This window comes from Garra rufa, chromosome 22 (genome assembly GCF_049309525.1).
Source record: "Garra rufa chromosome 22, GarRuf1.0, whole genome shotgun sequence".
NCBI classification, from domain to species: domain Eukaryota; kingdom Metazoa; phylum Chordata; class Actinopteri; order Cypriniformes; family Cyprinidae; genus Garra; species Garra rufa.
Window position 1 is genome coordinate 39,221,163 of NC_133382.1, and position 14,315 is coordinate 39,235,477.

At 37.0% G+C, this 14,315-nt stretch overlaps 1 protein-coding gene across 1 annotated transcript; it reads left to right on the forward strand.

Annotated features, from left to right (window-relative positions):
* Positions 1-6,228: 6,228 nt before the first annotated feature.
* On the forward strand, positions 6,229-7,827 carry chrm3b (cholinergic receptor, muscarinic 3b). Its single transcript, XM_073827966.1, has one exon. The coding sequence runs from the start codon at positions 6,229-6,231 to the stop codon at positions 7,825-7,827; it is 1,599 nt and encodes a 532-aa protein (XP_073684067.1).
* The last annotated feature ends 6,488 nt before the right edge of the window (positions 7,828-14,315 follow it).

Below are 14,315 nucleotides of genomic sequence, written 5' to 3' on the forward strand. Positions count from 1 at the left end.
GCTTTATAGCCATTTATAGCATCTAATCACTGTCTGCTATTAGCTGCATCAAAAATGAGCATTCTGTTCAAATCTTTAGTTTTTCACAAAATAAATAAAATCATATAAGTTTGAAATGACATGATGACAGCTGTCAAATATCACTTTTAGAGAAGGTCACCTCAGATTCAAACTCATGAGCTGCTGTCTGTTCATTTGCATTAAAGTTATCCCCATATTGTACTATTCCTGTATTTTCTGGAATAAAAGGTGCATTTTTTTATTTTCTGAAACATGCTGCGACTTCTATTCCAAAGCAACTTACTGTATAAAAAGCAATTAATGTCAAGCATTATTGACACATTTGTATTGGTGTCGAATGTACACAAGTATAATGCATTTCCCAGTTTTGCTTTGAATTATTTAGTCTGGCCATTTATGATGATGTTTTTTATAATAGTGAATGCCAGTGTTATTTATGTGTTTTTCATTCCTGCTCTGGTTAAATGTAAAGGATTTGTTGTGGAGTGAAGGAAACTAAAATGCATAATGTTTTCCTTTTATTTACTGGTATTTTGCATTATTTCTGAATGTAAAAATACAATATGACTAGTACACTGATTTTTATATATATATACATATAGTCATCAATGCAGTTTTAATCTAGTGGAACTTATTTTTCAGAAAATACTGTATTATTTATTTTTACTAATATTGACTTTAAAGTTTTACTAATATTGATAATATTAACTATTTTACCATTATTAGTCTATGTCAAATAAATAATTGTGAAAAAAGTCAAATAATTACAAAGAAATGCTAAGTAAAAAGTACAATTTAATGCAAATTTTAAAATCTAGAATCTGAGGGTGCAACAAAATCAAAACATTGAGAAAATCACCTTTAAAGTTGTACAAATTGAGTTCTTAGCAATGCATATCACTAATCAAAAATTAAGTTTTGCTGTATTTACAGTATGAAAATTTACTAAATATCTTCATGGAACATGATCTTTACTTAATATCCTAATGATTTTTGGCGTAAAAGAAAAATGTGTCAATTTGAGCCATACAATGTATTTTTGGCTATTGCTACAAATATACCTGTGCTACTTAAGACTAGTTTTGTGCTTTTGTTTTTCAAATTATTTTGTTACAGTTAACATTTGTTCGGTTTCAAGTAACAAAAATGTTTTTTTTATTGATAATTTTCATTTTAGTTTTAGTTTATGATAATAACCCTAGAAAATAGAATTAAATGTGAAATTTTGTACCTGTAGAAAGACTGAAATGCTCTAATAATCTTTATTTACAACTTACTAATTATAAAAAAAAATATATATATATGTAAATTATTATAAATTCTGATTTTGTATTGCTTGTTTAAAAAAATGTAGGTGTTTATGAACCACATGAATTTGTTTCATATTTCTGTGTTTCATAGTGAGTGTGTGAGACGTGTGCATGTAGTGTGTAGTGTGTGTTTGTTGCGGGTGTAATTGAGCAGGTGGAGTGCTTGTTTCTGAGAGGTTTGACATCTATCATGACCTGCATTACGCTCTGAAGATGATTATTATTACAGCGGCAGAATTGACGATCGCATCTGTCCTGCTGCTAAAGCTGAACCAGAGGATAGATGAGAGTCATCAATGAGTGCATGTTTATCAAATGCTCTGTTATTATATTCCATATGCAGCCTGTAAATCATCTGTAGGAATCTCTTTATCTGCAGAGACTCTCATATCCATGTTTCTGCCATCTGAGACGTTGATCATGTATAATGTCAGTGAAAGTAAATGAAGTTGGAGGCGGGGGAGAGACTCACAGTTCATGTGCAAATCAGAATTATTTCTGTTTCTGCGAGCGCTGCCAAAATCCAACACTTTTCTCGGATATTTTAGTGTTTCTGCACGAGCTCACTTGGGTAAAGTAATTTAGAAAAATGTTTACTCACCTAATGAAGGAAAAAATAGCTTCGAGATGCTGGTCTAGACTGGTTTATGGTGGTTTAGCTGCACTGTTAAAACTGAAAACATGAAGAGAGATGGAAAGCGTTTGTTTTCACTGCATGAAGCTTTGACTAACATTGTAAGTGGAGTTCAGGGAAAAATGAGCTGTATAAAGACACTCCAAGCTTCTAATCATAATTTCTCTAGAACAGAATGTTTGCCAGTTTGCATGATCTTCATGAGCAATAGCTGATCAGATAAATAAATCATCTCTCCAAAGACCGTCAGTGTTTATATGATAGTAACCAACATCACAAATAAACACTTGAGTTATTTTCATTCTGTCTCTTCGCTGACAGGAGAAACATTGTCTTTTATAAATAAAGAAAAAGGGCTAATAATAAAAGATCTTTAGTTATGAAAGTTGTTTTTGTTAAACTTCTTTGAAATAGACCCGGTCTAGCAGCAGTTTTTATATAATTCACTGTGTTTTTACATTACTACATTAAATGTGATTTGGTAGTGATGCTTAATTTGATAACTAAACATGAATAAATCCGGCCTCCAGCATGACTGTGACTTTTAGTGTTTCTGAAATAAGTCTGTTCTGCTCACCAAGGCTGCATTTGTTTGATCGAAAATACAGTAGAAATAGTGAAATATTATTAGAATGTAAAATAGCTGTTTTCTATGTGAATATCTGTTAAAAATGTCATTTATTCATGTGATGAAAAGCATCATTACTGCAGTCTTCAGTGTCACATGATCTAATATGCTGATTTAGTGTTCAAGAAACACTTCCAGTTATTATCAATGTTGAAAACAGTTGCGCTGCACAATACTTTTGTGAAAACTGCGAAACATTTTATTTTTCAGGATTCACAGATTTATTTGAAATAGAAAACTTTTGTAACATGATAAATGTCTTTTTTTGTAACATGATAAATGTCACTTTTGATCAATTTAATGCATCCTTGATGAATAAAACTGTATATATCTTACTGACTCCAAACCTTTGAATGAATGCTTTATCCTCTTTTTTTTTTTTCAAAAAAATGGTTGGATTTTTGAAGTCAGTGTGATTTTTAACTTCTAAAGAATCTTGTTTAATAGCCTCATTTGCACAGAATACATTACCCAGAATCCTGATGGGCAGAGAATTAATATAGTTAGTTAATACTCAGTATATGTCAATAGTTATGTATTGTATCAGAAGTTAAGGATGTCAACAATGCATTTTTTTTTATTAATTTGTTCATTCATGCATTCAAATTATTTGTTTATTTTTTATTTACATCCGGTTGTTGTGTTTCATGGATCAGAACTTTTTATTGAATTTTTAAAATTAATCAATCAATTAATTGAGTAATTTACTTAGGCCTACTTATTTTTTAATTATTTATTTTCTTTTTGAGACAGTGATTGAGAAGAAATTCTGTCTGTCACGGTTCTGCTCTCGTTGATTTATGGGTGATGTTTTATAATAATGACTGTGACTTGGACATGATTCCTCTTATTACATGGCTACTTAAATAATAACATGATATATTAATATTAATTCATGGAGCTGAAATATTAATCTGAGTGTGTTCTGGGTTTGAGTGGGTTTAGACTTGAGTGTGACTCTGAAACAGCAGATGGTCTCATAGTCGAGGGACACACACACACACACAGACACACAGACAGACACACACACACACACACACACACACACACACACACACACACACACACATACACACACACACACACACACACAGACACACAGACAGACACACACACACACACACACACACACACACACACACACACACACACACACACACACACACACACACACACACACACACACACACACACAGACACACAGACAGACACACACACACACACACACGCACACACACACACACACACACACACACACACACACACACACACACACACACACACACACACACACACACACACACTCTTCCTCAATAATAAAGAGCTGGTTGATGTCTGTGTGACCCTTCACCTTTAGCTGACCTCAGGTGACCTCAAGAAACTGTGTGTTTGAGGACAAAACCTCTGTCTGATCATAAAAACGACTAAATATGTGTGTTTATACAGTCTTTTTTCTTGAGTTTGCTAAAAAATATTAGTTTCTGTCTATAAAGTTGTATCTTTTTGTCTCAGTTTTCATCCATTATGTGAATATCTCTTCAGTTTCTGGTTTCTCTCTGGTCTATTCAGTGCTCATTTCTGTTTGACGTCAAAACGGCTGATAAAACTCTGATTTCAGGCTCTGGTGTAGATATTGTGGTTTGTGTTTTTACGATGAGCTGATTTATGATGGTTATCAGTGTTTTGTGTGTAAATAATGATTGTGAAGGACACTGATGATGTTTAAAGATCCATCTAATGAATGTTTAACAGCGCTGTGTGTTTTTCAGTTCACATCTCATTTATTTTTGAATAATTATATTCATTTATATGAGGTAATGTGTGTTTTATACATGTGTGTGTGAGATATTATGGATCAAATCTAGCGAGGATATTAAGAGATGCACATTGTGAATTAGGTTTGCAAATGAATCATGTAGGTTATTATAAAGGACATTCATTTATTTTAATAATCCTGCTATTCAGCGGGGGCTATGAATTAAAGCCGGCTCATGATGTGAATCAATATCATATATGACCCAAAGCCCACAGATGAAAACAACATTATGAGTCTGATGATTGAATACAGACATGATGAGCAGAGACACCAGATACAGAGACGAGATCTCAGCATCAGATGATCATGATCACTTCCTCTTTCTCTCTCTGTCTGCTGTTCTCTCCTGCACATCCTCATGTTTCTGTTTCTTTCTCGTCTCTCTCTGGCGTCTCGTCTCTTGTCAGGTTGATCTTGTTTGACGTTTAAGTTTGTCGCTGTGCAATCAAACTCAAACATCCTGGAAACACCAGACAATCACTGCCAGTGTTCCTCTTCCTGTGGATCTCAATGTCCTTAGATACTAGCAAACCTCTCAAGCAGATTATCTCAAGAGTATCACAGTTTAAAGTAGTTAAAGATGCTGTAAGCAGTGTCACAAATAAAATCTGAGGGTGCAAAAAAATTTAAATATTCAGAAGAAAGTCTTTAAGTTGTTCAAATGAAGTAGTAATGCATATTACTGATCAAAAATTAAGTTTTGACATACACTGCTGTTTAAAAGTTTGGGATCAGTAAGATTTACATTTTTTTGGAAGTCTCTTATGCTCATCAAAGTTTCATTTATTTGATCAAAAATATAGAAAAACATAACATTCTGAAATATTATTGCAATTCAACGTTTATTTTTGACTATTGCTACAAATATACCTGTGCTACTTAAGACTAGTTTTGTGCTCCAGGATCACATATAATATATTTTAGAGTTTATTTATTTTTAACACCAATAGTAATTTATAATATTTTTGTTGTTATTTTTTTAAATAATACAACACATCATACACTGTAATATAATATAGTGTAATTTAAAAAAATACATGTTTAATAAAATATAGAATTTATAGTTAAGTTTACTCTAGTAGTAATACAATATAACACATGCGACCCTGTAGCACAAAACTAGTCTTAAGCAGAAATAGCCAACAATACATTGTATGGGTCAAAATTATATTTTTTCTTTTATGCCAAAAATCATTAGGACAGAAAAATCATGTTGCATGAAAATATTTTGTAAATTTCCTACCGTAAATATATCAAAACTTAATTTTTGATTAGTAATATGCATTGCTAAGAAGTTAATTTGGACAACTTTAAAGGCAATTTTCTCAATATTTAGATTTTTTTTTGCACCCTCAGATTGCAGATTTTCAAACAGTTGTATTTCAGCCAGATGTTGTCCTATCCTAACAAACCATACATCAATGGAAAGCTTACCTATTCAGATAAATTCACACTTATGACTGGTTTCGTGATCCAGGGTCACGTAATTGTAATATAGGCACTACTATTTTTATATCAATGTTGTATTATTAGTATGAGGCAATTGATATTTGCATATACAGTGCATTGCAAAAGTATTCATACCCCTTAATTTTTTTTCACGTTTTGTTGCAGCATTATGTTAAACTGCTTTAAATGAGTTTTTCCCCACATCAATTTACACTCCATACACCATAATAATGACAAAGCAAAAACCAGATTTGTAAATTTGACAAATTAAAGACTGAAAGTGATATCAAGTGTGTTTTTCTAGTTCTTTGTGTCATTCCCTCAGGCTAACATCTCTCATCTCTCAGCTTCGTCCACAGAATATGCCACCATGAACCTGACGCAGAGCGCCGAGCCTGGATTATTCCTGACCAACAGCTCCCCTGGGATGCGGGCTTATCCCGTCACAGCCTTCGTACCACATGACGTCCGGACCGTTCGGCCCGCCAACGACTCGCTCCTCAATTTGACCGGCGGCCACAATGCCACGCTGCCGCGCACCATGACTTCGGACCCGCTGGGCGGACACACCATCTGGCAGGTCTTGATGATCGTGTTTCTGTGCGGCTCGCTTTCCTTAGTCACCATCATCGGGAACATCCTTGTCCTGGTGTCCTTTAAAGTCAACAAGCAGCTGAAAACAGTGAATAACTACTATTTGCTCAGCCTGGCGTTCGCTGATCTGATCATCGGTGTGCTTTCGATGAACCTCTACACCACTTACATAATCATGGACCAGTGGGCGCTCGGGAACTGGGCGTGCGATCTGTGGTTGGCCATCGATTACGTAGCCAGCAACGCGTCCGTCATGAACCTGCTGGTCATCAGCTTCGACAGGTATTTCTCCGTCACCCGTCCGCTCACGTACCGAGCCAAACGGACCACCAAACGAGCCATGACTATGATCGGACTGGCTTGGTCTATTTCCTTCATCCTCTGGGCGCCGGCCATCCTCTTCTGGCAGTATTTCGTCGGGAAGCGGACGGTCCCGCCGGACGAATGCTTCATCCAGTTCCTCTCGGAGCCGATCACCACCTTCTGCACGGCCATCGCCGCTTTCTACCTGCCCGTCACCATCATGACCGTCCTCTACTGGCGGATCTACAAGGAGACGGAGAACCGCTCCAAAGACCTGGCTGGACTCAAGGGTTCTGGGAACCAAGGGAGTCCGGAGGAATCGGTCGGGAATCCGGGAAGCTCACGTAGTCACAGCAGTTACGAGCTCCACCAGAGCCAGAGAAGCTCTGGGAAAACCAAAAAGCGACGGTTTTGGTTTTGGTCCTTGAGTCGTAAAGCTCGGAAGGGTCACTGCGGCGTCACGGACCGCAATAGCAGCGACAGCTGGAATAATAACGAAACCGTCGTGTCTGTCGATCAATCCGACGAGGAGGAGGAAGAGGATGGTTCAGAAGCCATAAACTCGATCTCCGAGAGCGTCCAACCAAGAAAGGGCTTGTCTGGTCACTCCACTCTGGATTCAAAAGCGTCTGTGAGCTCCAAAGACCAACCCAACGCCAACATCTCGCTCAAAGACGCGGCGCTGGCCAAACGCTTCGCTTGCAAGGCTAAGACGCAGGTTAACAAGCGCAAGAAGATCTCTCTGGTGAAGGAGAAGAAAGCGGCGCAGACGCTGAGCGCCATCCTGCTGGCCTTCATCATCACGTGGACGCCGTATAACATCATGGTCCTGGTGAACGTGTTCTGTGACGAGTGCATCCCTGAGACGCTGTGGGCTTTGGGGTATTGGCTGTGTTACGTCAACAGCACCGTCAACCCCATGTGTTACGCGCTCTGCAACAAGACCTTCCGCACCACCTTCAGATCCATCCTGCTGTGCCAGTGGCGGCAGACCAACAAACCCAACAAACTGCACGTCCAGCAGAGGCAGTCGGCCGGCCAATATCGGAAACAGAGTCCTGTGGAAAACTAAAGTCGTCTGGAGGGCGTTTGTGAAGGGCTGTTGAGTTTGTACAGTATTCATGTTTATAGGTGCCTCAGTTAAATGAGAAGTTCACTTCCAGAACAAAAGTTTACAGATAATGTACTCACCCCGTTGTCATCCAAGATGTTCATGTCTTTCTTTCTTCAGTTGTACATTTCCATATAGTGGACTTGTGTGGAGCCTGTGAGTTTGAACTTCCAAAATGCAGTTTAAATTCAGCTTCAAAAAGCTCTAAACAATCCCAGCTGAGGAAGAAGAGTCTTATCTAGCGAAACGATTGGTTCTTTTCTACAAAAAAGAATATTTAAGAACACTTTTTAACCACAAATGCTCAACATGCACAAATACAGGAGTACACAGAGTACACAAAGAGCTAGACAAGATGAGATTAAAAAGTATATAAATCGTCAATTTGTTTAAAAAATAACCGATTGTATTCACTAGATAAGACTCTTCTTCCTCGGCTGGGATCGTTTAGAGCTCTTTGAAGCTGCATTTAAACATTTTGGAAGTTCAAACTCAGGGCACCATAGAAGTCCACTATATGGAGAGAAATCCTGGAATGTTTTCCTCAAAAAAATATTTCTTTACAACTGAAGAAAGAAAGACATGAACATCTTGGATGACAAGGGGGTGAGTACATTATCCATACATTTTTGTTCTGGAAGTTAACTAATCCTTTAAAGTCGAACCATATATTGTGTGACTTCAGAATCATCCACTAGAAAACTTCTACTGCACCCTGTACATATAAACCTACGGAAATGAGACTTTCCTTTCCTTTGTTGACATATTTCCTAGTGAAACTGAAAGTCTGGGTGGGACAAATGCGGTATTTAAGGGCTCATGTTTTTTTTTTTTTTTTTTTTATCAATCTCGTTGTCTAACCCAACACTATTTTCATACAAGTTTGGCTCATAATGTACATAAAATGTGACCCTGGAGCACAAAACCAGTCTTAAGTAGAACCGGTATATTTGTAGCAATAGATGAAAATGCATTGTATGGGTCAAAATTATAAATTTTTCTTTTATGCCAAAAATCATTAGAATATTAAGATCATGTTCCATGATGATATTTTGTAGATTTCCTACCATAAATATATCTTTTGACTAGTAACATGCATTGCTAAGAACTTTATTTGGACAATTTTAAAGGCAATTTTCTCAATATTTAGATTTTTTGCACCCTCAGATTCTAGGTTTTCAAATAGTTGTATCTCAACCAAATACTGTCCTATCCTAACACACATACATCAATGGAAAGCTTATTTATTGAGCAGAAGCCGTATAAAGCTCAGTTTCAAAACTGACCCTTATGACTGTTTTTGTGCTCCAGGGTCACAAACCAAACAACCTGCAAACGTTTGTTACTTCTGTTAAACACAAAAGAAGATATTCTGAAGAATGTTGGGAACCAAACAGCTGGTAGCCATTGAGCTCGATAGTATGAACAAAAAAATACTATGGAAGTTAATGCCTACCAGCAACTGTTTGTTTAGTTTTTGGCTGAGCAATCCCTGGATCTTTGGGATGCTCCATGCCATGGTTCTCTGTGATTTTGTATTTGCTCTGAAATGTGTTACTGCTGACACTAACTTCTACTGGGTTTGATTTCACCCTCATGAATGTTTTAAAAATGTATTTCCACTTTAAGTCAAGTGCACACTACAAAACCGAAGCACTTCATGTTTTTAAAGTAACACTTTATTTTAGTAGTCCGCTTTAGACATTCTACTAACTGTAAGTATTTTTGCAACTCCATGTCAACTAGCTCTCATTAGACTGTCTGCTTAATATCTGCCAACACTGTATTGTGATGATCCTCAACAGACGTTCTACTGACTATAAATAACTGTGCAAATACATGTTAACCTATTCTACTAACCCTAACCAAACAGTCTGCTAATACTCCAATGAGTTAGTTGATGTGTGGTTGCAAAGTTACTCATAGTGTGTAGAATGTCTGAAGTGGACTATCAAAATAAAGTCTGTTCTCAGTTTGTGAGAATGCAACAAAAATCCCTAGAAATGATCATTTCTAATGCAATGTGGAAACTTTTTTCATTGGCTAGATACTTGTGTAAAATATCAAGACTTAAAAGTTCAATTCCTCTGTGTATTTAAACCCCTGAGAGCAGAAATGAGCCAATAAAACGGCGAGAGCGTGAAGCAGCGCCAGCGGAGGGTGAGGCCGTGGGAAGACAGAGCCAAAAAAACCCTGCTGCCCACGCCTCCTCAAACGCCATCGCATCCCTCATTTTTGGCTTCTATTTTACTGTTTTGTGCAAATCAGTGTAAAAGCAAATGCCAAACCTTCCTGCGTTCTGAGAAGAACAAACCAGGGTGGAAATGGCCTTTCAATTTCTGTGTTATAGCCCAGTTGCACAGTATGCAGTAGTTCATGGTGCTTGCAACACTAAAGTCATGGGTTCGATTCCTAGTGAATGCATGAACTGATCTAATGCATACCTCAATGCAATGCAAGTGACTTTGAAAATAAAACATCCTCTGCCTAATGCATTAATGTAAGTGGCGCTTGCAACACTAATATCATGGGTTTGATTCCCAGTGAATGCATGAACTGATCTAATACCTTAAATGCAATTCAAGTCACTTTGGATAAAAGCATCTGCCAAATACATTCATGTAAATGGCGCTTGCAACACTAAAGTCATGGGTTCGATTCCCAGTGAATGCTTGAACTGATCTAATGCATACCTCAATGCAACCCAAGTCACTTTAAAAAAAAAAACATCTGCCAAATGCATTAATGTAAATGGCTTGAACAGTAGATCATGGCGCTTGCAACACTAAAGTCATGGGTTTGATTCCTAGTGAATGCATGTATTGATCTAATGCATACCTTAAATGCAATGCAAGTGACTTTGGATAAAAGCATCTGCCAAATGCATTAATGTAAGTGGCGCTTGCAACACTAAAGTCATGGGTTCGATTCCCAGTGAATGCATGAACTGATCTAATGCATACCTCAATGCAACCCAAGTCACTTAAAAAAAAAAACATCTGCCAAATGCATTAATGTAAATGCATGCATTGATCTAATGCATACCTTAAATGCAATGCAAGTGACTTTGGATAAAAGCATCTGCCAAATGCATTAATGTAAGTGGTACTTGCAACACTAAAGTCATGGGTTCGATTCCCAGTGAATGCGTAAACTGATCTAATGCATCCTTAAATGCAATGCAAGTCACTTTGGATAAAAGCATCTGCTAAATGCATTAATGTAAGTGGTACTTGCAACACTAAAGTCATGGGTTCGATTCCCAGTGAATGCATGAACTGATCTAATGCATACCTCATTGCAATGCAAGTCACTTTGAAAAAAAAAACATCTGCCTAATGCATTTATGTAAATGGCTTGAACAGTAGATCATGGCGGTTGCAACACTAAAGTCATGGGTTCGAGTCCTAGTGAATGCATGAACTGATCTAATGCATTCCTTAAATGCAATGCAAGTCACTTTGGATAAAAGCATCTGCCAAATACATTCATGTAAATGGCACTTGCAACACTAAAGTCATGGGTTCGATTCCCAGTGAATGCATGAACTGATCTAATGCATACCTCAATGCAATGCAAGTCACTTTGAAAAAAAACAACCTCTGCCTAATGCATTAATGTAAGTGGTGCTTGCAACACTAATATCATGGGTTTGATTCCCAGTGAATGCATGAACTGATCTAATACCTTAAATGCAGTTCAAGTCACTTTGGATAAAAGCATCTGCCAAATACATTCATGTAAATGGCACTTGCAACACTAAAGTCATGGGTTCGATTCCCAGTGAATGCATGAACTGATCTAATGCATACCTCATTGCAATGCAAGTCACTTTGAAATAAAAAAAAACATCTGCCAAATGCATAAATGTAAATGGCTTGAACAGTAAATCATGACGCTTGCAACACTAAAGTCATGGGTTCGATTCCCAGTGAATGCATGAACTGATCTAATGCATACCTCAATGCAACCCAAGTCACTTAAAAAAAAAACATCTGCCAAATGCATTAATGTAAATGGCTTGAACAGTAGATCATGGCGCTTGCAACACTAAAGTCATGGGTTTGATTCCTAGTGAATGCGTGCATTGATCTAATGCATACCTTAAATGCAATGCAAGTGACTTTGGATAAAAGCATCTGCCAAATGCATTAATGTAAGTGGTACTTGCAACACTAAAGTCATGGGTTCGATTCCCAGTGAATGCATGAACTGATCTAATGCATACCTCATTGCAATGCAAGTCACTTTGAAAAAAAAAACATCTGCCTAATGCATTAATGTAAATGGCTTGAACAGTAGATCATGGCGGTTGCAACACTAAAGTCATGGGTTCGATTCCTAGTGAATGCATGAACTGATCTAATGCATTCCTTTAATGCAATGCAAGTCACTTTGGATAAAAGCATCTGCCAAATGCATTAATGTAAGTGGTACTTGCAACACTAAAGTCATGGTTTCGATTCCCAGTGAATGCATGAACTGATCTAATGCATTCCTTAAATGCAGTGCAAGTCACTTTGGATAAAAGCATCTGCCAAATGCATTAATGTAAGTGGTACTTGCAACACTAAAGTCATGGTTTCGATTCCCAGTGAATGCATGAACTGATCTAATGCATTCCTTAAATGCAGTGCAAGTCACTTTGGATAAAAGCATCTGCCAAATGCATTAATGTAAATGGCTTGAACAGTAGATCATGGCACTTGCAACACTAAAGTCATGGGTTCGATTCCCAGTGAATGCATGAACTGATCTAATGCATTCCTTAAATGCAATGCAAGTCACTTTGGATAAAAGCATCTGCCAAATGCATTAATGTAAATGGCTTGAACAGTAGATCATGGCACTTGCAACACTAAAGTCATGGGTTCGATTCCCAGTGAATGCATGAACTGATCTAATGCATACCTTAAATGCAATGCAAGTCACTTTGGATAAAAGCATCTGCCAAATGCATTAATGTAAGTGGTACTTGCAACACTAAAGTCATGGTTTCGATTCCCAGTGAATGCATGAACTGATCTAATGCATTCCTTAAATGCAGTGCAAGTCACTTTGGATAAAAGCATCTGCCAAATGCATTAATGTAAATGGCTTGAACAGTAGATCATGGCACTTGCAATACTAAAGTCATGGGTTCGATTCCCAGTGAATGCATGAACTGATCTAATGCATACCTTAAATGCAATGCAAGTCACTTTGGATAAAAGCATCTGCCAAATGCATTAATGTAAATAGCTTGAACAGTAGATCATGGCACTTGCAACACTAAAGTCATGGGTTCGATTCCCAGTGAATGCATGAACTGATCTAATGCATTCCTTAAATGCAATGCAAGTCACTTTGGATAAAAGCATCTGCCAAATGCATTAATGTAAATGGCTTGAACAGTAGATCATGGCGCTTGCAACAGCAAGGTAATGCATTTAATCTCCAGGGAATGTGTGAACAGACAAAATATTCCTTAAATTCAAAGGATAAAAGCAAATATGCAAAAATGCAAATGTGTGTGAACCGACACAACACAAAACACAAGCTGTGAGTGTTTGTAGTGTGCACTTGGCCAGTTGAAACTGTAAGGTCGTGATCTATTATACAAATGCTGCTCACACCGACAGACGTCTGAACAGTTCATGGTTTTACAGCAGAAAGTTAGTGCAAAAACAATTTCAAGCTCGTTCAAGAGTGTCTGCAGCAAAAAAATACCCTAGAAATGTAAAACGTGGGAGGAAAATGTTCAGTAACGAATTCCTCTTTTATTTGTGATGTGTAAAATCTCATTATTGTGTTCTATGCATATCTGGTTGGGAGTTTAGTGCCTGTTTCTGTCAGATGACGTACAGTAGTTCAGATTGTTTTTGAATGCAAAGCCAAGATGGAGTGGTGTTTGATTGCAAATAAATAAATATGGTGTGTTTTTATATGGTTAGAAACAATGTGCCCTCATAAACATGTAAAATAAACTAATTTCAGATCTCACAGGGATTTGACTGTCTGTCCTGTGAACATTTGCTGTTTTTTCCAGCATGTTTGGGGTTAAAGATCCCTGGATCAGAGATCATGTCGTATACCTGTCGTGTAGTTTTACACACTGCTGTAACAGCAACACATCTGATTGTTGAGATACAGTATTGTTGTTTATGTGATTCAGGTGGTCTGAACTGAGAAATTACATTTTACAGGAATTCAGATCAAATGTAGAATCACACCCCCCTCTAGTGGTCATAATAAAAACAGACCGCAAGAATAAAAATATATAAATATATTAATATATAATATATGTATATGAAGAGTTCATTTGCAAAAATGTAACAATTTTCAAAAATCTTAGTGCATTACAATTCATTTTAATCAATCTGCAGTTAGCGTATTTTGATTAAGTAAAAAAAAAAAATACAGCTAACACAATTAAGCACAATAAAAACAACAAAAAACATGAATTTTTA

Excerpts from the sequence above, each read along its gene's own strand:
- chrm3b (XM_073827966.1), top strand. The coding sequence starts at position 6,229 with ATGAACCTGACGCAGAGCGCCGAGCCTGGATTATTCCTGACCAACAGC.